General features: G+C 42.4%; 1 protein-coding gene across 2 annotated transcripts in view; it reads left to right on the top strand.

Moving 5' to 3' along the window:
• Positions 1–2,075: 2,075 nt before the first annotated feature.
• The window catches only part of yap1 (Yes1 associated transcriptional regulator), a 137,015-nt gene continuing 114,852 nt past the window's right edge, over positions 2,076–24,238 (top strand). Inside the window, exon 1 of one of the 2 annotated variants that reach the window (XM_085998703.1) lies at positions 2,076–3,507. In XM_085998703.1, the coding sequence (XP_085854829.1) occupies positions 2,999–3,507 (509 nt within the window). In that variant the 5' untranslated portion in view covers positions 2,076–2,998. The remainder of the gene's footprint in view (positions 3,508–24,238) is intronic. The other variant, XM_085998702.1, reaches the window with a different exon arrangement.

Raw genomic sequence — 24,238 nt, 5'->3', positions numbered from 1 at the left:
CTGCCATATTGGAGGCTTATTTGACCATATAGCGCCTGAAAACAGGTGCAGCGCCATCAAATTTCTAGGCCCTTCTATCCTTTGCTGCCAATTCAGAGGTTGGTATCATTTCACTTTTAACTGGTTATGAAACAATTTGTAGTTTTGTTACTGGTACTGCTTTGAAACATGCTTTCATATTTATTTCATCTTCCAACTTTGTTGCGTTAGTGTAAATAAGGAGGAACTGTTTCCTGCGGAAGAAGGATTGGTAACCAGAGGACACAGATTTAAGGTGATTAGCAAAAGAACCAGAGGCGATATGACAGTTTCTAACTCAACAAAGTTGGAAGACAAAATAAATATGCCTGAACAAAGCATATAGGGGCCAATAATATAAATAAATTGTAAATCAACCCTTTGGATCTGAAGTTGGGAGTACAAAAAAACTCCAATTATAGAGTTAGTTCTACCTATGAATCTGAGCTTTATTTGGGATTTTTGTTACTTTGGTGAGTTCTGTTGTATTTGTATGTATTATATCATGTGACCTACGCTTTCCATAGTTCAAAACTGATTGAATATACAAACAGTAACGTTTTGAACCTTGGTTGTAACTTTGACTTAGCAACTTTTTCCGTTGATTGTGACCATGAGGAACAGGTATGATTTAAGGGGCTGCTCATACAACTAGAAAAGAGGTCCAGAAAGTATCCTTCCACAAAATAATGTTGGAGGCAAACATATATGGAAACAAAAATGTAAAATGATTCAGTAACATCCAGAGATCCGGTGCAACAGTAGGATTGCGATGATCTCTGACTCAAACCTTGATGTTTGTATATCCAGGCAGTAACAGCGATATTGTAGTATTTAGTTTGCCTTTTTCATGATAAATAAGACATTATGATGATATTTCTACTTATCTTGCTCTATATTCAAGAAGGCTGATCAACAAATTAATAGTGACGGAGTACATTCCCTATCTATTGCTCTCTGGAGCGCCGGGAGAGAAGATACTTTTCTTCTCTTCACTCCTGGCACAAAGCGCCGATGAAATGGCACGGTCTCGCTATTACTGAGATAACCTTGAAACCGGATACCGAAAAGTAAAAGTTACCAACGGACATCGTCTCGTACCCAAAATAAATTAAGCCACCTCCTAAAATAGTTTTATCACATCTCAGAAACAGAAAATCTGGAATAAAATTATACTTTAGAACATTCCCCGCGGTCGATTTTTTCAGGCGTATTGCATTATATCCGTCAGTAGGCACGGATGGAGCATTCACAGAAACTAGAGTGAGTGATGTGCATGTGTGTGGTCCGTGGGTCGTACCGGTTAAAAATAATTTATCTGCTGAGTAACTTTGTAGTAAACACTGTACAACTCCAGAAAATAATCACCACTATCATATTTAGCTTCCAGTATGATTATTCTCTAGAGTTTAGCTAATAGCGTTTCGGTTTAAATGAAAATGTTATAGGAATGTCAGCACTAGTTAATTAGGTAACTGCTAGCACACAGCGGTCACCCTTATAATTCTTGGTTTTCAAATTTTAGTGTCACGAATTAAGAATTAATTTAGAATTATAATCGCTCAGCCCCTTGATGTTTGGGAAATAAACAAAGTTCTTATGCATTGCTGAGTCTGTTGCTTGACAAAATGATTGCGTTCAATAGATTTGAAATGCAAGTATTTGCATAACAATTCGAGGAAGGGTGGATAATTTCAGCCATTAAACAATGTCACGAAAAGTCCCCTTCCCCCAATCCGAAATACATTCAAACACTGTGGGATAGACTCTTCCGGAAAAGGATAATGCTCTATCGTTTCTGTTTACATTTTTAAAAACTTTCAAAAACTCTAATTTTGAGATAGTGTATTAGCATTACTTTAGTTTTCTTAAAAGTTGCCTTTAACACACAGTTTCTACCATTTTATGTAAAATTGATTTATTCTATTTCTGCAACCACACTTAACTGAATTCAGTGTGGTCTCGTGTCGAACCGGTGAGCCAAACAAGAGGTTAGGAAAGAGGAGTCACGTCACCAAGCCGTGACCTGATCAAGATGTCATCGACCTCCCGACGGACAACCAACCACAAATACTTTAAGTCGTTTCACTGTGTTGTAAAAATAACAGACTTCTATTCTCATTTCAGGAGTAACTTTTTCTACTCATTTTATGTCTAAATTATTCCTTAACGATGGCAAAAATGATTTTTTCATTACCTTGTCAACACGTCAAGTCAACAGGATATTGAGGAGAAAAATCTAGCGCATCTTTTTTTTCATTTTCGTTTCGCATCCTATGAATTAATTTGTTTAAATATGGCAATTTACCTTTTCTATATGTGCGGCTGATTCTGCAATAAGACCGGTTGCTGCAAAGCTCTTCTATTAAGGGGGTAAGGTCCAGGCGTTTTCTGCTTTGTAATGTTTAATAATGTATAAAGAATGTCTTCGCCATACCGTTTTAAATTATTATCGCACGTTAACATAAATAGCAATAGTAATGTGGCATACTCTCGAGCACAAACTTTCAGAATCGCCCTCGCGAGATGGAAACGGTTCAGATCACACATTACAACGGGGGGGGTACAAGCGCCAGCGACTGAGGACGATCCAGAATGAACAATATTAACGTCGCCGGGGGCGTTTCGAGGCCGAGGGAAAAGCGAATAAAAGTTAAAGAGCACCCCCTCCCTCGAAAAGAAAATCTGCGAATGGGCTCCGCCCCACGGGACGTCAGTGCTCACGTGAGCAATCAAAGTTTGAGCTCCCGCACCAAGTTCCGAACTCGCTGCAAACTTTAGTGGTGTTGTGATTTTTTTTTACCAAAAACTTTTTTTTCTCTATAAAATTGTTGTAGTCGGAGTTTGGCGGTGGTACCGATGTCGAGTTGAAAAACTGTGGCAAATCTGAACGTGGCTTGATTTAGTTGAGTCTCTTCAAAAAAAAAAAAAAAAATTGTTTTAATAGTTCTTCTGGGGGAAAAAAAAGAAAAGTTTGCAGATGGATTCGAATCAACAGCAACAACCGCAGCCGCCCTCGTCGCTGCCTCCGGCCGGCCACCAGATCGTGCATGTTCGGGGGGACTCGGAGACCGACCTGGAGGCGCTCTTCAACGCCGTGATGAACCCCAAGAACTCCAACGTGCCGCAGTCGGTGCCGATGCGGCTCCGCAAACTACCCGACTCGTTCTTCAAACAGCCCGAGCCCAAGAGCCACTCCCGCCAGGCCAGCACAGACGGGGGCAACGCACAGCCGGCCCCGCCGCTGCAAGCTCAGCATGTCCGGGCTCACTCTTCGCCTGCCTCCCTGCTCAGCGCCGCCGCCGCCTCATCCACGGTCTCGGCCGGACCTGGGGTTGCTCTGGGAGCGGTTCCCGGTATTGGTGCACCCCCCGGTCCCGGCCCCTCGCCTCACCTCCGACAGTCTTCATACGAGTTTCCTGACGACGTGCCTCTACCACCCGGTTGGGAAATGGCCAAAACCCCTTCGGGCCAGAGATACTACTTAAAGTAAGTGACTTAAAGAAGGATTAGTGGAAATTTATGTTTTTATTTCACGTTTTACCTAATTTAGAGACCATTATAAACTTACCGTATGGGTGGCGTTTGGAAGGCTTTTTTTCCCACTTTTATTTCAATTTTCTTATCAGCAGTGTACCAGATCGAGTTACAAGGTTGGGACAATCCCTAACTATTAAGGAACACACTGAAGTTCTGTAGCGTAGGTTTAGGCAGCATTTCCTTTGAACTCAGCCCCCCACTACATTTGTAAGGAAGGGGGTGTGTGCATAGAAATATTTTTGTTTAAAGTCAAGTTACTGTTGTGGAAACTTGTGGCCCAAGTATATAACTGGAAAAAATGCTTGGCAACTCCTATGAGGGCTGGTGTTTAGTAGTAATGAGATTTGTTAAATCGTAGCTAAGTTGTGAACCTGACATGAGCCTGATACATACTTTATTAACTCTTTAAATTGCAGTATCACCGACCCTTGTATTCGATTGTAAAGAGTGAGCTAGTTCTGTTGTACTTCGATTTTATGAACCTTCTCCTTATAGGGTGAAAACAAGCGACATCGATTGAAAGTTTGGAGGTGGACTGCAGAAAACTGTTCTGCAGAGCTTGCAATGTGCAAAGTTCACGCACGCGTTCTGCGGCTCTGTTGTATTTCATGGTAAAGGTGGGCAGTCCTTAAGAAAACGAAAGCTATCTCAAAATGGCTCAAATGCTGGACATTTAGCCTCCAGAGAAGTTCTGTATTTAATTCATTAGACAAATTCCTACTTGACCTGTTAATCCATTTGGCTGTTGAGATGTTGGACGAAAGCGATCTCAAAATGGCTCATCTAAACATTTGGATCTCTCAAGATCGTCTCAGCAATTTGTATAGATTAAATGCCCAGGTTGTTCGATGCATACATAATCAATTTTAGTATCTGCCGAGAAGGACATTTGGCGACACCACTTTCGCCAACTGACAGCAGAAACAAAGCTCCAAACTTTTCGGCGTTTGGTTGATCGCCATCGAATTGGTATCCCACTAACTCGTCCCTAGACTTCAGTCCACCAAATCTGTAAATGTCACAACATTCTGTTGAATTCAAGTATTTTAGAAGTAATGTAGCCAGAAAAAGGAGGCTCGTCATCTCTTCACCCAGTTACTGTTGGGGATGGGACTTTTGATTCCATTCGACTAGTGCAATTAAAGATTTTGAACTAAAAATGCATTAATAGAGGCGGTGCAATTTGAGTTTCAATAGTTGAGTCTTCTCGATCTTTACGTCTGCAGTTTTATAACTGGCTCCAGTTTGATGCGACTTAAAGGAGCCTGAGATCGACAGAAAATTTCTTCTTTCTCCGCCCCCCCCCCCCCGGCGTGGCCAGTCAGAGAGCCCTATCCATTTCAGAGTGTCCGATTACACTGGGAACAATAGCACTCTGTAGGAGCCTGAGACTGCAAAAGTCCACATGTCTGGCAGAAGTCATCTGCATGGGTCCAGCGTTTGTTCGCTTGCAGACAGCTAGAGTCAATTATTGAAAGAGCGGCGTGCTGACAAGGATGTTTCTTTAAGCAAAAGAGTAACGTGGGAAGTGCGGACAAAACCTGCTTGTAAAGTTTCTGCACTTTTTAACCTTCCCTTCCCGCGTTACAAGTGGGGGAGGGGGGTCAAAAGACCAGCAGAAGCCGGAGCCACAGACCACAGTCGCCGGGCAGGCTATTCAGCTTGTTCCACTTTAAGCAATGAAGAATATTTACATTTCAGATGGTCATCCCAAGTGATATTTTCAATTGTTACTGTAAATTAGATGCTGGTCTGCCATTTAAATTGATTCATCCTTTAGTACGACAGACATAAACACTTGTAAAATATATACGTTTGCGGACATACTGAGCTCCACGTATTATTTCATGTCATTGAAAGTGTGTTTACTTTAAACCATTAAACTGTATTTTGTTCATCTTGTTTGCGACCAGGTTGACTGCAACCCTTCTCGATCACATCATTTTTTATTGGTTCGGATATAGTAACATCTTAAAACAACTTTCACGGTCTCTTCCTATAAACCGCATGATCAAATCCACAAGTCCATCTAATCGAATTAACTGCAGTTTAGTCGATTTATCATAAATTCTATAAAAATCTTTAATTGAATAAACAGAAGTTTTGAGTTGTATTAATGTATCACATTGCACCACAAAATAAAAGACAGGAGCTACTTTTCCCCAGATTTGTTTTTTGTTGTGAATTCCTTTTTATATGTGAGTGATGAGCTCACCCAAGTTGGTCATTCCATGTTTTTTAGCTGTTGATACAGTTGCTCTAAATGGTCTTTCTTGGGTCTCCAGTGCTCTGTCCATTGCAATGCTACTTTGAATTAAATATTTAAGATCCATGCCACCGGAACAGATAGTTTCTGTAAGAAACTCGTATAAATGTGAGGAGCATTATCAGACCTCAAGAACTGTGAGTGCTCTTTCATTTCCAACATCCATGGTGCCCCACCCCTCTGAAGACGGCTCTGAAGATTCTTTTTCACGGACTCGATCCGCTATGTTGCTGTTTGCTCAGTAATGGGTGCTAGAACTACTTTTCCAGTTGCACTTTTTTCCCCAATTTCTTCATGGAACATTCTCTCTCTGGCTTGGTAGTTATGTGCCGACCTGCAACAGTAACTTTCCAGAAACCTGTCTGATTTTTTTTCAAGACTATTTGAACTCTGGCCAGTGCAACATGTGCTAAACTCAGTTTACTTGTCAACATGGTAGGTGTTTTATTCAGTGGTGGGGCCGTTGGGCGACTTGCTCTTTGCTGTTTTAGTGGTTGCAGAGCCCACAGGATGCTCTTTTTCTCAACAGATTGTCAACAACTTCCTCCTCTTTATAGTTCGGGTCTATTACTTCCTGGATAGGGTTTTCGGCAGACTGGTGACGCCCAACGACAGTGTTGGGTGCTCGTCTCCCTCCGGATTTCACACACAGTGGCTTCAGGTGAGGGAACGGCTATTTCGCAGTCGGAGATCAGCTTGGGCGGCAGCAGAAACCTCCAGAGCGTTACCATCCAGAATGTCACCATTACCATCTTTTCAATGCCAATTCCCTCCAAACCTGTGCGATTGTGACCAACCAATGGGTGAACCGGGCTTTGAACAGCGGGAGATTTTAAACACTAACAACTTGGGATCGCAGTCCAAGTGACTTAAAAGCAGCTATTATTTTTGTTCCTTAGATGATGTTTCCTAAACACCAAAGTATGGATGCAATCGGCTCCCTTTTTACAATTCTTGTAATTGCTGTAGTGTATGTTTAGAAATTTAAACCTCGCCCCATAACCCAACCCAATAGTGATTTTTTTTTTTTCCCCAGCCTGTCAAAGGACTGGACATTACTGTATTGATCTGATAAAGATGAGGGTGGGTTTGTGATGCTCTCTGCTGTGGGAACTGCATGCGAAAGATTGAGACTGATTACCCGCTTGTTGGTGTTCTTGTGTATGTTACTGTCATACCCAGAAAACCTTGCAGCTGCATGTACATTGTTTGGTTCATGCTAAACCCTCCAGTTGTTGAATTTACCCATAACCACAGAATCTTGTCCTATTAAGACACAAACTTTAATAAAACATAGACAAATAATGTAGTAAGCATGTGTTTATCTTGTAATATTTTCTGTCAGGACTATTTTGAGACCCTGTGTCTAAATGAGCTAAATAGTTGGGAACAGGATCGTGTAGTGTTATGATGTAGAATGAGTTGCAAGAACCTGTCATAGGATTAGTAGGAAATAGCCATTGCTTTTCTTTCTTAACGCATCTCTCTGTAGCCAACATCAATTTCTGTCATTGTACGGTAATCCTGCAATTCTTCCCAATTTAGACCTCTGCAATTCATATATTAAATTTATAAGTGAAGTGGAATTAAGTGATTTTAGTGCATGGATTTAGAATGTTCTTCATGCTGCCTAGTGGTTACAGCATGTCTCAGAAGTATTGAGATTTGCGGGTGGGGAAAGCAATAGTTTACTCCACCAAGTGAGTGGCATGCTTGCAACACTAAATCTAGATTCTTCATCAAGGTTCCCCGCTATTAGTGCATGGTTGAATAAAATTTAAAGTGTGTTTACATTACAACCTTTAGAGTCACTGCAGAGTAGATTTCACTTCACACTGATGCTCAATTTGAAGTATATACCTGGTGTCCTGACATGGCCCGAGTCTGGAAGCATGACAAGACTTCCTGAAGGAGGCAGTCCAATACCGCATGCATTTGAGTGCCGCGCCATCTAACAAGATTTAAAAAGTGTCCAATAGATCCTGAGGATCTCCGAGTCCTTTTTAAACCATCTTTGAGTTTATTAAAATATTTAGACTGGTGCCTTAACTTTCTAAACTTTAAAAAAAAAAAAAAAAAAGAAGTTTTAACTGGGTGAATAGGAATACATGAGCAGAGCTCCTTGGGCATGAGAATTCAAAAATAAGTTCAATAAGTGTCAACTTAAAGAAACATTGTAATAAATGTCTTTACTAAAGAGATCAGCGGATGTGAATCCTGAAGTGACTGAGAGTGACATGCGCAACATTATGATGGATAAAAGGAAAAATGTGTTTAACTAGGACGCTGCCTGGTATGATGAAATATAAATATGAAGAAAGTTGGAAAAATTGGGTCATTTCATTAGAACAATGTAACTCCATAAGCAGCAGTGTTTAAAATTATGAAATGGTGGCACAGGGTAAATAGAAGCAGACTGCTTCCAGTATTTGAGGGGTCAAGAACAAGGGCCATAGATCAAGAAGAAAAATTACTTGCATTTATATAGCACCTTTCACAAACTCAGGATGTCCCAAAGCCCTTTACAGCCAATGAAGTAACTTTTTGAAATTAAGTCGTTGTTGTAACATAAACACCGCAGCCAATTTGAACACAATAAGCTCCCACAAATCGCAATATGATAATGACCAGATAATCTGTTTTTAGTGATGTTGGTTGAGGGATAAATATTGACCAGGTCACCGGGGAGAATTCCCCTGCTCTTCAAAATAATGGCATGGGAACTTTTATGTCCACCTAAGAAGGCAGACGGGTCATTGGTTTAAGGGTGCATCTGTACTGCACTGGAGTGTCAGGCTAGATTTTGTGGTCAAGTCTTTGAGGTGGGACTTCAACCCACAACCTTCTGACTTGACGGCAAGAATACTATCACTGAGCCACGGCTGACCAGATTAAATATTAAGGGATTGAGAACAGGAGAACCTTCTTCAGAATTGTGAGGATGTGGAATTCACTCCCAGGGTTAGTGCTTGAGGCAGAATCTGTCAACATTCAAGATTAGATTGAATAGGTGGATGAGGAAAAGTGTTGAAGGGAAAATGGAACAGGGTGGATAAATGTGATTAGAACTACTCTCTCGCATTGAGTGTAAATGCTGGCATGACCTAGCTGGGCTGAATGGCCAGTTTGTGTTGTGTTGTAACTTCTATGCAGGTAAATGAGAACTTAAAAATCCAGAGAGTCATTGGTGGAGGGAGAGAAACCACCAAAAGTTTACCTAAAATTACTGGATAATGCTGTTCCAGTAACTTCCTGGAATGCTGGAATAGAGAGAATTTTTCTTATGGAAGCACTCTGCTCCTATTTTAACTCCACCTTCTATCCCAGTATAAAACATGATTTGTTCACTGTAGCATCAATAGTTTTTAAAGGAATTTATTCTGAACGTGGGACTTGCTAACAAGGCCGACATTTATTGTCATCCCTAGTTACTGTGCAAAGGTGGTGGTGGGCTGCTTTGTGAGCTTACTTTCATCACATCACACAGCAGGACTGGCTGTCTAGGCTGACAGGTTTGCATGTTCACCAAAACTTCAGATTCATGAAATTTAAATGCCCTTCCAGGTTTGGGTTTTTGTGCCATCATAAGCAGGCAGGCAGCATGACACTGTTGCTGCCTTTTTTTCTGGCCTTTATGTGGTCTCTGGCAACCATCATATTGCCACTGATTTATGGTATTAAAGTTAATCTAGGTTTCAGAGCCAATGCAGATTTTAAAATGATCCAATTTCCACAACATTTGTTTTAAAAACACTTTTCAGACCCTTGGTTAGCTAGCTTTCCTGAAATTTTCACAGGGTGAGGAAAGGAGGCCGTGGTAACCAGCACAGAATTAAGAGTTAGTTATCTAATTGTAAACTGTTTGTTTGTATTCACTATTACATAAGTTACTTTAAAGTATTCAGGTGAATTTAGTATATGCTTTTTTAAGTTGACAGTGCCTTGTTTGTGCAGGATGCATTACAAAGCAGCTGTGGCTTAGTGGGTAGTATGCTTGTCTCAGAGTCATAAGATTGTGGGTTCAAGTCCCATTCCAGAGAATTGAGCACAAAATGTAGGCTGACAGTCCAGTGCAGGACCAAGGGAATGCTGTACTTTCAGAGGTGGAATCTTTCAAATTAGCCATTAAACTGATGCCCCGTCTGCCCTCTTGGGTAGACTTAAAAGATCCTATGGACTAGGCGAGATAGAGAGCAGTAAAGACACTGAGCATTTGGACAAGTATGAGCTGATCAGAGAGCCAGCATGGACTTGTAAAGTGGGAGTCATGTCTAACGAACCTATTTGAATTTTTTGAGGAGGTAACTAATGTGATAGATGCGGGAGTGTCTATGGATGTTATTTATATAGATTTCCAGAAGGCATTCAACAACTTTCCACATAAGAGACTGTTAACAAAAATGAGGGCGCACGGAATTGGGGTAACCTATTTGCTTGGTTCGGAGGTAGTAGACGGAGAGTAAGGATAATGGGCATGTGCTCCAATTGGCAGGGTATGACTAGTGGTGGTCCCCAGGGATTTGTATTGGGGGTCACGGCTTTTTAAAAAAAATTTAAAAAAAAATTATAAATGACTTCGATGAAGGAATAGAGAGCCGTATATCTAAGTTTGCTGACAACACTAAGTTAGGTGACACAGTAAATAGTGTAGATGGGGACAGAAACTTGCAAAGCTCATTGATAGCTTAAGTGGGTAAAACTGTAGCAAATGGAGTTCAATGTGTGAAGTCAACCACTTTGGACCCAAGAAAGAGATCAGAGTATTTTCTAAATGGTGAGAGGCTAGGACCGGTGGATGTGCAAAGAGATTTAGGGGTCCAAGTTCAAAAATCACTAAAAGCTGGTGGACCAGTACAAAAAATAATTAAAGGCTAATGGAATGCTGGCCTTTGTCAAGAGGACTGGAATACAAAGGGATGGCAGTTATGTTACAGCTGTACCGAGCTCTGGTGAGACCCCACCTGGAAAACTGCATTCAGTCCTGGGCACCGCACCTCAGGAAGGCTATATTGGCCTTTGTGGGGGTGCAGCACAGATTCACCAGAATGATACTGGGGCTAAAAGGGTTAAATTGAGGACCGGTTGCATAGAATAGGCTTGTATTCCCTTTGAATATAGAAGATTAAGGGGTGATCTACTGTAAGTATTTAAGATGACTAAAGGATTTGGTGGGGTAGCTGGAAACACGTTCCTCTGGGAGAGTCCAGAACAAGGGGCCATAACCACAGAAACATAGAAGATAGGAGCAGGAGTAGGCCATTTGGCCCCTCGAGCCTGCTCCGCCATTTAATGAGATCATGGCTTGGCTTATCCAAATTCAGTACCCTGTCCCTGCTTTCTCCTCATATATCCCTTGATCCCTTTAGCCTGAAGAAATATATCTAACTCCTTCTTGAATATATTTAATGGAATTGGCCTCCAGTGCCTTCTGTGGTAGAGAATTCCACAGGATCACCACTCTCTCTCTGGGTGAAGAAATTCCTCCTCATCTTAGTCCTAAATGGTTTACCCCTTATCCTTAGATTCTGACCCCTGGTTCTGGACTCCCCCGCCATTAACAGCTGCGTCGAGGTCGTCACGACCCATAAAAATATCAGGACATACCCCAACCAGAAACCCTGGATGAACAGAGAGGTCCGCTCACTGTTGAAAGCACGCGACGCAGCATTTAAATCTGGCGACGCGGCGGCTTACAGTGCAGCTAGGACCAACCTTAAAAAAAAAAAAAAGGGGATCAGGACTGCCAAAAGGAAACGGACACTGCGAATAGAGGATCATTTCCGCAACAACTCGGACCCCCGGCGCATGTGGCAAGGCATCCAGTCCATCACTGACTACAAGGGCAAAAACACCAGCCCCCCCGGTTAGCGATGCCTCCCTTCCGGAGGAGCTTAACAACTTCTACGCTCGCTTCGACAGGGACAACAGGGAGCTGGCTACCAAAGCCTTGCCACCCCAGGAAGACCAGGTGCTCACTGTCGACCTCTGACGTAAGGGGTGTTCTACGCGGAGTGAACACACGAAAGGCTGCTGGACCGGATAGCATCCCTGGACGGGTACTCAAGGAATGTGCTGATCAGCTGGCTGATGTCTTCACCGCCATCTTCAATCTGTCATTGGCCCAGGCAGTAGTCCCTACATGCTTCAAGACCGCTACCATTATTCCTGTGCCAAAACAAACGGCTGTGACGTGCCTGAACGACTATCGACCTGTCTCACTCTCACCCATCATAATGAAGTGTTTCGGGAGACTGGTCCTGGCTCACATCAAAGCCAGTGTTCCCGCCTCTCTTGACCAACACCAGTTTGCCTATCGTGCAAACAGATCAACGGAGGATGCAATCACAACTGCTCTACACTCGGCACTGAATCACTTAGATGGTAAAGAGACCTACATCAGAATGCTGTTCATAGACTACAGCTCAGCATTCAACACTATCGTTCCCAACAAGCTGGCCTCCAAACTCTTGGCCTTTACACTTCCCTCTGCAACTGGACCCTGGACTTCCTAACAAACAGACCCCAGTCTGTCAAATTAGGTAACCACACCGCCCCCCCCGGACCCTGTGCTGAGCCCCCTCCTCTACTCCCTCTTCACCCACGACTGTGTGGCTGTTCATGGTTCCAACACCATCAAGTTTGCGGATGATACCACGGTAGTAGGCCAGATCACCAACAATGATGAGTCAGCCTACAGGGAGGAGGTCCAGCATCTCATGAAGTGGTACGCCGATAACAACCTGGCCCTTAACATCAAGAAAACCAAAGAAATCATTGTGGACTTTAGGAAGTCTAAAGGCGGAAGTCACACCCCCATCCACATCAATGGGGCTGTGGTGGAAAGGGTGGACAGCTTTAAGTTCTTCGGAGTCCACATCACGGAAGACCTCTCCTGGTCCCTCCATACCTCCTCTCCGGTGAAGAAGGCCCAGCAGCGCCTATATTTCCTAAGGAGGCTGAAGGGATGTAACCTGTCACCCCTGATCCCCTCTAACTTTTATCGCTGCACAATAGAGAGCATCCTGACAAACTGTATCACAGTATGGTATGGCAGCTGTAGCTACTATGACCGGAAGGCCCTGCAGCGGGTAGTCAAAACTGCCCAACGCATTACTGGTACCCGGCTACCGACCATAGAGCACATATACCAGAAACGCTGTTTACGGAGGTCACGGTCCATCATCAAAGACCCCACCCACCCCAGCCACAGTCTGTTCGCCCTCCTGCCATCTGGGAGACGCTACAGATGCATTCGCACCCGTACGACCAGATTTAGGAACAGCTTCTTTCCCAGGGCTGTCATCCTACTGAACTCCACAAATAAACTCTCAAGCCTGCACATCTGCCAATGCACTTTATTATGTTTATGTTAATGTATTACAAGCCAAATGTATGTTGAATGTTTAAATGTCTTCATCTAAATGTACACTCTCGGGAGCCGCAAGCCTACATATCGTTGTACTGCACTTGTGCACTAACAATGACAATAAAAGTTGATTTGATCGGGAACATCCTTCCTGCATCTAGTCTGTCTAGACCTGTTAGAATTTTATAAGTTTCAATGAGATCCCCTCTCCTTATTCTAAACTCCAGCGAGTACAAGCCCAATCAAATGTGTGCAGGAACGGGAGGGCAAATTATTATTTAAATGGCAATAGATTGGGAGAGGGGGAAGTACAGAGAGACCTGGGTGTTCTTGTACACCAGTCACTGAAGGCGAGCATGCAGGTGCAACAGGCAGTCAAGAAGGCAAACGGTATGCTGGCCTTCATAGCAAAAGGGTTAGAATACAGGAACAGGGATACCTTGCTGCAGCTGTACAGGGCACTGGTGAGACCACACCTCGAGTACTGTGTACAGTTTTGGTCGCCTCATCTGAGGAAGGATGTTCTTGCCATGGAGGGGGTGCAGCGGCGATTCACCAGGCTGATACCAGGAATGGCGGGAATGACCTATGAGGAGAGACTATGTAGTTTAGGGATGTACACACTGGAGTTTAGAAGATTGAGAGGGGACCTCATAGAAGTGTATAAAATTCTGACAGGTCTAGACAGACTGGATGCAGAAGGAATGTTTCCCTTGGCGGGTGAGAACAGAACTAGAGGACATAATTTAAGGATAAGGGCTAAACCATTTAGGACAGAGATGAGGGGGAATTTCTTCACTCAGAGAGTGGTGAACCTGTGGAACTCATTGCCACAGAGGGCAGTGTACGCCAGCTCATTAAATATATTTAAGAGGGAATTAGATATATTTCTACAGGCAAAAGGGGTTAAGGGTTACGGAGAGAAGGCGGGGACGGGATACTGAATTAAAGGATCAGCCATGATCTCATCGAATGGCGGAGCAGGCACGAAGGGCCGAATGGCCTACTCCTGCTCCTATCTTCTATGTATCTATGTATCTATGTAACCCAATCTCTCCTCGTATGTCATTCCTGCCATCCCAGGTATCAGCCTGGTGAATCTTCGCTGCACGCCCTCCATGGCAAGAACATCCTTCCTCAGATAAGGTGACCAAAACTGCACACAATACTCCAGATGTGGTCTCCCCAAGGCCCTGTACAACTACAGCAAGACTTCCTTGCTCCTGTACTCAAAACCTCTCGCTATGAAGCCCAACATACCATTTGCCTTCTTAACTACCTGCATGCTTACCTTCAGCGACTGGTGCACAAGGACACCCAGGTCTCGTTGCACTTCCCCTTTTCCCAATCTATTGCTGTTCAGATAATCTGCCTTCCTGTTTTTGCCACCAAAGTGGATAACCTTGCATTTATCCACATTATACTGCATCTGCCCAATCATAGGATGATGTTAGCACTTCACACAAAGGATATTGGAAATCTGGAACTCGATCTCCCTCAAAAAAAAAAAAAAAACTGTTGTGGCTAGGTCAGTTTGAAAACTTCAAAACTGACATTGATAGATATTTGTTAGACCAGGCTATTCAGGGTTATGGAATCAAGGCAGGTCGATGGAGCCAAGATGCAGATTAGCCATGATCTGATTGAATGGCCTACTCCAGTTACTATGTTTCTATTTTTGAAGTTTTTTTAAATTTGTTCCTGGGATGTGGGCATTGCTGGCAAGGCCAGCATTTATTGCCCATCCTAATTGCCCTTGAGATTGTGGTGGTGAGCTGCTGCCTTGAACCATTGCAGTCCTTGTGGTGAAGGTACTCCCACAGTGCTGTTAGGGAGGGAGTTCCAGGATTTTGACCCAGCGACGAAGAAGGAACGGTGATATATTTCCAAGTCAGGATGGTGTGTGACTTGGAGGGGAACTTGCAGGTGATGGTGTTCCCATGCGCCTGCTGCCCTTATCCTTCTAGGTGGTAGAGGTCTTGGGTTTGGGAGAAGAAGCCATGGCAAGTTGCTGCAGTGAACCTTGTAGATGGTACACACTGCAGCCACGGTGGAGTGTTGGAGGGAGTGAATGTTTAAGGTGGTGGATGGGGTGCCACTCAAGCGGGCTACTTTGTCCTGGATGGTGTCGAGCTTCTTGAGTGGTGTTGGAGCTGTACTCATCCAGGCTAGTGGAGGGTATTCCATCATACTCCTGACTTGTGCCTTGTAGATGGTGGAAAGACTTTGGGGAGTCAGGAGGTGAGACACTTGCCACAGAATACCCAGCCTCTGACCTGCTCTTGTAGCCACAGTATTTATGTAGCTGGTCCAGTTAAGTTTCTAGTCAATGGTCACCCCCAGGATATTGATGGTGGGGGATTTGGCGATGATAATGCCGTTGAATGTTGAGGGGCAGTGGTTAGACTCTCTTGTGAAGATAATCATTGCTTGGCACTTGTGTGGTGCGAATGTTACTTGCCACTTATCAGCCCAAGCCTGAATGTCGTCCAGGTCTTGCTGCATGCAGGCATGGACTGCATTATCTGAGGAGTTGCGAATGGAACTGAACACTGCAATCATCAGCAAACATCCCCACTTCTGCCCTTATGATGGAGGGAAGGCCATTGATGAAGCAGCTGAAGATGGTTGGGCCTAGGACACTGCCCTGAAAAACTCATGCAGCAATGTCCTGGGGCTGAGGTGATTGGCCTCCAACAACCACAACGATCTTCCTTTGTGCTAGGTATGGACTCCAGCCAGTGGAGAGTTTTTCCCCAATTCCCATTGACTTCAATTTTACTAGAGCTCCTTGATGCCACACTGGGTCAAATGCTGCCTTGATGTTAGAGCAGTCACTCTTGTGTCACCCTGGAGTTCTCCCTGGTGTCCTGGCTAATATTTATACCTCAACCAACAGAACTAAAACAGATTTTCTGTCCATTATCACATTGCTGTATGTGGGATGTTCCTATGTGCAAATTCACTGACTCGATTCCTACATTTCAAAAAGTACTTCATTGGCGGTAAAGCGGTTTGTGTCCTGACGTCATGAAAGGGGCTTTATAAATGCAAGTCTTTAAAGTGTGTTCTGGATTTTTAATTTTGAGTTAAGCTACTGTATCTGCTACAGTAAAAGGATGCTGTCTCTAGTTTTTTTTTTAAAACTGTCATTACTCACTGTCTCACTCCCATCTGCTCTATGCATTCGAGGATAGGGATAGTACAATGCCAGGAAGGTTCTGTTTTCACTGGGCAGAGTTGACGCATGCTTAAGTGGAGAACAGGAGATGGTTAAATGATGGAAATTATATCATGAGACTATAGGGGGCATAATGAGAAATAAAAGATATGAGACACAGTATGTTAATAGGTATAGAATAGGCAGGTGGAAGGGGAAGCATAAACAAACTGGGAAAGCAGAGCAGACTCCAGTGGCTCCAAATCCTGGTAGAAGAAAAATAGTCACCAAAGGTGCAGACCACCTTGTTAGCACTGAGTTCTAACAGAAGGGTCCCACCCCACAGGTAGTAGTTGCGGCAGAGGCCATTGCATCTTTTAAGGGAAGAATAAATAAATGTTCTTAGCAGATGAAGAGCTATGTGGAGAAAGCAAGAATTTGTTTAAGGTTGCTCTAGCAAAGAGTTGGCACAGACACAATGAGCCAAATGGCATTTTTTATGGTATGTGGTGATGCTGGGAAGGCCACTTATATTGCCTACACTTAGTTCTGAGAAAGTGTGGGCTTTCTTGAGCCACTGCTGGCCTTCTGGTGAGGGAATTTGAGGATTTTGACCTAGTGAAGATGAAGGAGCAATGATTCATGTCCCAATCGGAATGGTGTGTTTCCATAGCATTGCTGCTCTTGACCTCCTTGGTGGTAGAGGTCATGGGAATGGGAGAAAGCTCTATTTTGTCCTATAAACTTCTATGGTTCATTGTGAAATGAGTTTCCAAATAAAATAAAATCACCACTATGCTTATGACACTTATTACAGTAGCTGTAAAGGGAACGGTAGCATAGTGGTTATGTTACAGGATTAGTAATCTGGAGTTGGGGAATTTAAATTTAGTTAATTAAATACATCTGGAATAAAAAGCTAGTATCAGTAATGGTGACCATGAAACTACCGGATTGTCTTAAAAACCCATCTGGTTCACTAATGTCCTTTTTTTTTAAGGGAAGGAAATCTGCTGTCCTTACTTGGTCTGGTCTATATGTGACTCCAAACCCACAGCACTGTGGTTGACTCTTAACAGCCCTCTGAAATGGCCTAGCAAGCTACTCCGTTAAGGGCAGTTTGGGATGGGCAATAAATGCTGGCCTTGACAGCAACGTCCACATCCCGTGAATGAATTTTTTTTTAAAATCAGCAATGGGAAGTGCTACAAGATGAAACATTTATATGCTAGACAGATATATTTGTTGCCTTTTTTTCTTTCTGGCCCCTACCAACTGTGTAATTTTCTGAAAACTACATAGTGTTTTAGGGCAGTCTACATACTACATTGCTAAATCTGGGCCTATGCGCTTAACGCCTAGTATGTTTGATTCTGCTGATGGAGTAGAAGCAGTAATGTAAGCATTTGAAGATGACTTTGAAACATGCTCTTGCAATCTGACATTGTGTTGCTGTTTCCTTTGGGTAATTCTGGGCTACTTTTTTTTTCCCCTTCCTCGTACCTACCCTGCCATTCTTTGCATTCAATTTCTTGACATTGTTGCAGATTCCAAGCAATTTTCTTAGTGGAATTTTATTACAATTTTAAGTGTGTGGTAGGGTGAGCATTTGAGTCCGAAAATGCTGGTAGCTGTCATTTTATGGCAGTGTTGGTAAGATAGAGAACACATACATTTATATAGAGCCTTATATACTTCAGAAACATCCTAAATAAATTCTTTTTGAAGTTATTTTTTGTATATGAGCCCGACCGCCATTTACACCTAACAATGTCCAACACACAGCAATGAGATTGTTCTTGGTGGTGTTGAGGGAAGAATGTTAGCTAGGACCAGGATTCCCTGACCTTTGTATAGTTCTATAGAATCTTTATCATCCACCTGGAATAAACAGGTGAGGCCTTGGTTTAATGCCATATCTTACAGATGGCAATCCTGACAATACAGCGCTCCCATAGCCCTGCACTGGAGTATCATCCTAGATAATGGTCCTGATTTTGCGGTAAGAATAACGGTGAGGCCATCAGCGCGCACCTTTATGGAGTAAATCGGACAGCATCTGCGCATACACATTAGATGCAGAAATCAGGAAGTTGCTGTCCAATTTGCCCTGCTCCTCCACAAGCTTCGCTACACTGGTACCTCGCTGAGAGACTCTGCATTCAAACACATGACTGGCATGAAGTTGCTGCACTTACCCACTAGTTACCTGCTAAACATGCCTGAAAAAGTTGGGGCTTGTGCATTCAGTGTAAGTAAATTTTTAATTGTGTGCTAAGTCGCAATTACTGCCAAACAAACCTCTCTGGCACTAAAAGTTCACTTTTACAAGTGTGGAGTCTCATTCCTTCAGATTTTAATTATTGGAGATTTAATTAAAAAAATTAAGTTTTTACTATTTGTCTTCTCTTAATCCCATCTTTCTTTCACTTTCTGTACATGATTTTACATTGAATTAAATATTATAATTTACTCTGCGTGTCTCAGCAAGGATTCTTCAACCTGATTGAGGAGACATGCTGTTGCTTGCCCTGTTCATACAGATCCCAGATCCTCTGTAGAGGGTGCCATGCTGAAATGGATCTCTAATTACCGCGTAAAAGCCCACGAAAATGATGTGGGCAGCCGTAAGTGCAATGAATGGTGAGCGGCGTTTGTTCGTCGCTGATTGCTAAATCTGGGCCTATGTGCTTAACGCCTAGTATGTTTGATTCTGCTGATGGAGCAGAAGCAGTAATGTAAACATTTGAAGATGACTGAAACATGCTCTTGCAATCTGACTTGTAAAAGTGTTTTTGATGGGCTTGGGCGGCATATTCGTATTCCAGTGTATTGTGCTGGAATGGTTACTCTTGCAGTTTTTTTTATTTCTAGGATGTGGGCGTCGCTGCTAAGGCTGGCATTTATTATCCATCCTTAGTTGCCTGAAACAACTGAGTGGCTTGCTAGACTACTTCAGTGGCAGTTAAGAGGCAACCAGTTGGGTTTTTATGACTGCTTCATGGTCACTTTTACTGATAATCAGTTTTTTATTTCCAGATTTCTTCAACTGAATTCAAATTCTCAAACTGCCATGGTGGGATTTGTTATTTGTTTCTGGATTGCTTGTCTAGCGACTTAACCATTACACTTCCGTACCTGTTTAATTTCCACATATTATTGGTTTCTGTTCCAGCTAAGAGAGGCATCAATACATGTCACATCTCTGCCAGAGGGGAGGAGGGAAGTAAATTAAGGTGGAGTCATTTTAGTACTGTCTTAAGTGCACCTCATTTGTTTAAATACAATATTGGCAAATCTCTCAGAAGGACCAATATTTTATGGTGATTAGAATAAATCCAATTCTGTTTTCTAATTGGGGAATCATGTTCTGCGATTTCCTGTTTATCTGCTTTCCATGTCAACTGGGGAGTGGTGATTTGTGAAAAATCTAAGTGGGAGAAGAGTTGGGAGAGACCCAGATAAAATGTAACACCGCGTACAAATTTTTGACAGCCATATTTAACTACCTAGTCAAACAAAATTTAAACCTCGAGCACTGACTGCCAGGTAAATTCACTCTAGTTTCATCTAAAAGATGCTCACATTTAAACAGTATCACTTTTATATTTTGCCGTCATCTGATCTGCTATCTATCGACTGATATAGTGGAAGATTTGAATTCCCCCTCCCCCGAGCCACCTATTAAACTGAAGATGTTCTTCATAATGACTAACAATTGAATAATTGGAAACTCTAAAGCTCTTCTGGAACAAAGTGTATTGCAATAAGATCTGAAAATCTACCTACATCATATCTTTCTCACCAGATGTTAGAAATTCAGTGGAGCTATTTTTAGTATCCTGCTGGAGGGTGCTGTTTGAATCTGTTTTGCGAAGTAGCTGAACAATGTGGATATTGCCTGTCGGTTTTTATTGACCTTCCTGCCTGCAGGCACTGTGGAGGCAGAAGTTGAGATACTGTGTTAAGCTTTGCCCTTTTTAATTCCCTTAATTGTTTGGTTTTTTTCGATGAGATTTAAGCTTTTCAGCTGCTACGGTTCGAAGCAGAACAGAATTTTGTGTGACGGCAAGAGTGACACCAGTTGAACAAGTTTGACTGTATTGCAGGTTATCCTCTTGCTTCCTTTCCTTTGGAAAAATAAGCTTGTTGCATCATGTTACGAGTCTTTGGTAAGCCATGTGTGGGCAAAGGCCATCAAAATGCAAAAATGCACCCGGCTCAACACTTAGTATTCAGTTTGTGCAATAGTTGAGCAGATAGCAGCCATCTTTTACCCTTGGTTTGTTTTAAAGCTGACATATTTTAAAGGAAGTAGGTGAGCACATTGCAGATGCGCTAACTACGATCTTCCAAAGTTCTCTAAGTTCAGAAACTGTTCCTTTTAGGTTGGAAAATTGCGCATGTCACTCCGCTATTTAAGAATGGCAAGAGAAGGAAACCAGGGAATTATAGACCAGTTAGCCTAACATCTGTTGTCGGGGAAATTGCAAGAGTCTGTAATTAAGGGTAGGGTGACTGTACACCTCAAATTTTCAGTTGATCAGAGGGAGCCAGCATGGATTTGTGAAAAGTTGGTCATGCCTGACAAACCTGACTGAATTTTTTGAAGAGGTGACTAAAGTAGTGGACAGGGGAATGTCAATGGATATTATGTACATGGGCTTCCAGAAGGCATTTGATGAAGTCCCACATAAAGAGACTGTTAACTAAGATAGAAGCCCATGGAATTGAGGGCAAATTATTGACCTGGTTAGGAAATTGGCTGAGCGGCAGGAGACAGAGTAGGGATAATGGGTAGGTACTCAAATTGGAAGGATGTGGCTAATGGTGACCCGCAGGGATGTGTGTTGGGGCTTCAAACATTCACAGTATATTTATTAATGACTTATATGATGGCATAGAAAGTCACATATCCAAATTTGCCGATGACCCAAAGATAGGCAGCATTGTAGGCAGTGAAATTAGGAAACACTTCTACACAAAGGGTGGTAGAAGTTTGGAATTCTCTTCCGCAAATGGCAATTGATGCGAGATCAATTAATTTTAAATCCGAGATTGATAGCTTTTGGTTAACCAATGGTATTAAGGGATATAGGCCAAAGGTATATGGAGTTGGATCGCAGATCAGCCATGATCTCATTGAATGGCGGAACAGGCTTGAGGGGCTGAATGGCCTAGTCCTGTCACTATGTTCCTATGGTTCTATTTTCATGGGTGGCCTGTTAACTACAATGCACTGGATTCCCAACTAGCAGACCAGAGTTATCATCTTGACTCATTTGAAATGTGTACTGTGGCTTACTGGAGACTCGTACATGGGGGGGGAAAAGAAGGAAAAAGTGTTTGGGTGGTGTCTTCCATTCCCATGCCACTTGTGTACTTTTTCTCTTTTCAACCATGGAGGTTTTTTCGAGGATAATATGGATTTTTATGTGAGGAAGGAAGAGAAAATGGATAAATTGTAAAATAAAACAGTACGTTGTTTGTTTTTGTGGCCTACTTTTTATAAAAAAATTAAAAAAAATTGTTCTTTCCTGTATAGGGTTTTAAGTAGAAAAAAAGAAAAGCATATTGGGAGATGGATGCAGTAGCAGTTCATTGCTTTTCTGATTTGTTCTACTTCGAATTGTCGACCTCTCTAAAATGGCCTGTGGTATGAGCGCTAGATTCTGTTGTGTAAGATTGCCTAAGGGTTATTTTGTTTAATCTACAGAAGGCTGCTTGTTTGTTCCTTCCAAGTGTGGAAGGTTAAGAATGTTCCCTGATTCTGGAAGATCTCATTTTGCTTAAATATCCATTTGTAACCGTTGTTTCATCAAAGGTGCCCCAAATTCTACATTGGTTTCTTTGTAGGAGAATAAACCATTCTCACTGTTAGAATTACACAGATCATTGTAGCTCTGTGTAACCAGATTGTAAGTCTTTACACATAAGTGGCCATTATATAAAGAAGTGCTTTTAGAAGGGTTTTTTTATCTGCATCACAAAGTGAAAAGTAATCCTACTGTAATGGAATAGTTAATAACAATATCGGACGTTGAACCTTGACAATCCAGTTGGACCAGTACAACAGAATGTACCAGTAAAATTGAAACTGGGATCAGAGCTCTGCAGCATGCAATAAATTTTGCTGATGATGAGATGGAGGGGGATAATTGACAGTCCAGATTTGCTTGACTCTCATCTCCTGCTGTTAGTTGCTTAGTAGCATGGGTGGTGGTTGTGAAGAAGTCCACAGTACAGACTATCTCACCCTGTCAGCAGGATTAACTTATCTGTTGTGTTTGAGTAAACCTCCACCCTAACGTTGTAGAGAACTGTTTTATGTGCAAGCTACCTAATGTGGTCTGGAGGGTGACAGCTAATTTTAAATGTTTTTTCAGTCTGTTGCCTTGTAGAAGCTTGTCTCTATCATTTCAGATTTTTTTGTTTCAAAGGGAGATCAACTGATTGCTGTAGATTTTACAGAACTTGAGGCAATGGATTGTGGTATATGGTTTGCTGTAATTATCCTAAGTGAATACTCTTATCCAGTTAACTATGCCAGTTTTTATCTTTTTATACTACCAGTTTGGTTTTAGGCTCTGCTCTGGGGTTAGAGTAAATGCTGTTGGATTGAGCGCTGTATTGACCGAGAATTGGTTCTGATAGAGAAAAATACTGTTTCAGTAAGACTCCAAAGATGCAGTAGTAAGTTTTTTGGGGGTGCATCCTGGTGGATATTACTGTCCACAGTGTGTCATGTTTGTGTCTAATTATGCCTTTTTTCTGCATATTACATCACAAATGAAACTGGGGCTTCCAGTTTCAATTGCACTGTGCTTCATTGTGTTTTCATAGATCTACCAGGGAGATTAGTTTAAAATTGGCAATCTTTTTTTTAAAGCTCCATTTTGGAGCCACAGTTGGAGCAGAAGGCAGGTCCCACAAAAACAGTTGGAAGACCAACAGATATGGATGCAAGCTGGCCAAGTTATTTTGTGACTAAAATTATTTTTCCAGCCGATTGGCCCATTTTGTTAATCATGACTTCAACTCTATAGTGACAAATAGGGAGGGGAATCGATTTATTTCTCTTCTGCTTCAGCTTGCTACTTCTGTTAAAATGGATTGTCTTCAGTACCTGCTCGGCCATTGGGGAAGGCCCAGTATTCATTTTGTTTCAAATTAACCTGCTTACAAAAAAATATATAAAATTTCTTTTAAACAATGCCAATGATATTACAGGGCTACGCTAGGAAACGTTGCTGAGTCTAACTGTGTGAGGGAGGTGAGCTAATGATTGAAACGGAGTCTATTAGTGTAAACAAAGCAGCACTCTTGCCTCTGAGTTTTATGTGCACCACTAAACAAGTGATTTCCATGGGTACCTCCAGAAGCGGTGATGGCCACTGATGCAAATGTAAATACAATTGGACTTCTTGTTAGCCTGCCCATGCAGCCCAGTGAAGCAGCTTTGTGACTTACTGGCTTGGATATACCAGATCCAGTTACTAGGAAAGTTATAGAATTCATGTACATAAGTAAGAACCATGACTTATGTTTTAGCTGCTGAATAATCCATCTCGTAATATCAGCAAGACCGGAGTTGATATTGGCAATAGCTTCCAAAAGATATTCTGTAAAAATACCCACCATAACACTCCCCAAGGTAATGACCATGTCTCTCTCAATGCTAACTAAGCTCCCTCACACAGCTGTATAGGCCAGGGTTGTCCCAGTTTTGACCCCTAGTTTGTGATTCCCATACTATGAAGCACCTCTGCATTAAAAGTGCTACATAAATGGAAGTCATGTTGATCTCAGTGGGAGGAAAGTAAGGGTACTGCAATTACTGTTGGCACACTTTGGTTTGGAGAGGGAAAATTGACCATAGCTCCTACTC

The sequence above is a fragment of the Somniosus microcephalus genome, chromosome 10 (genome assembly GCF_052327205.1).
Source record: "Somniosus microcephalus isolate GS21.2 chromosome 10, FLI_Smic_1.0, whole genome shotgun sequence".
Lineage (NCBI taxonomy): Eukaryota > Metazoa > Chordata > Chondrichthyes > Squaliformes > Somniosidae > Somniosus > Somniosus microcephalus.
The sequence above is the reverse complement of the archived record's forward strand: the minus strand, read 5'-3'. Positions and strand labels throughout refer to the sequence as shown.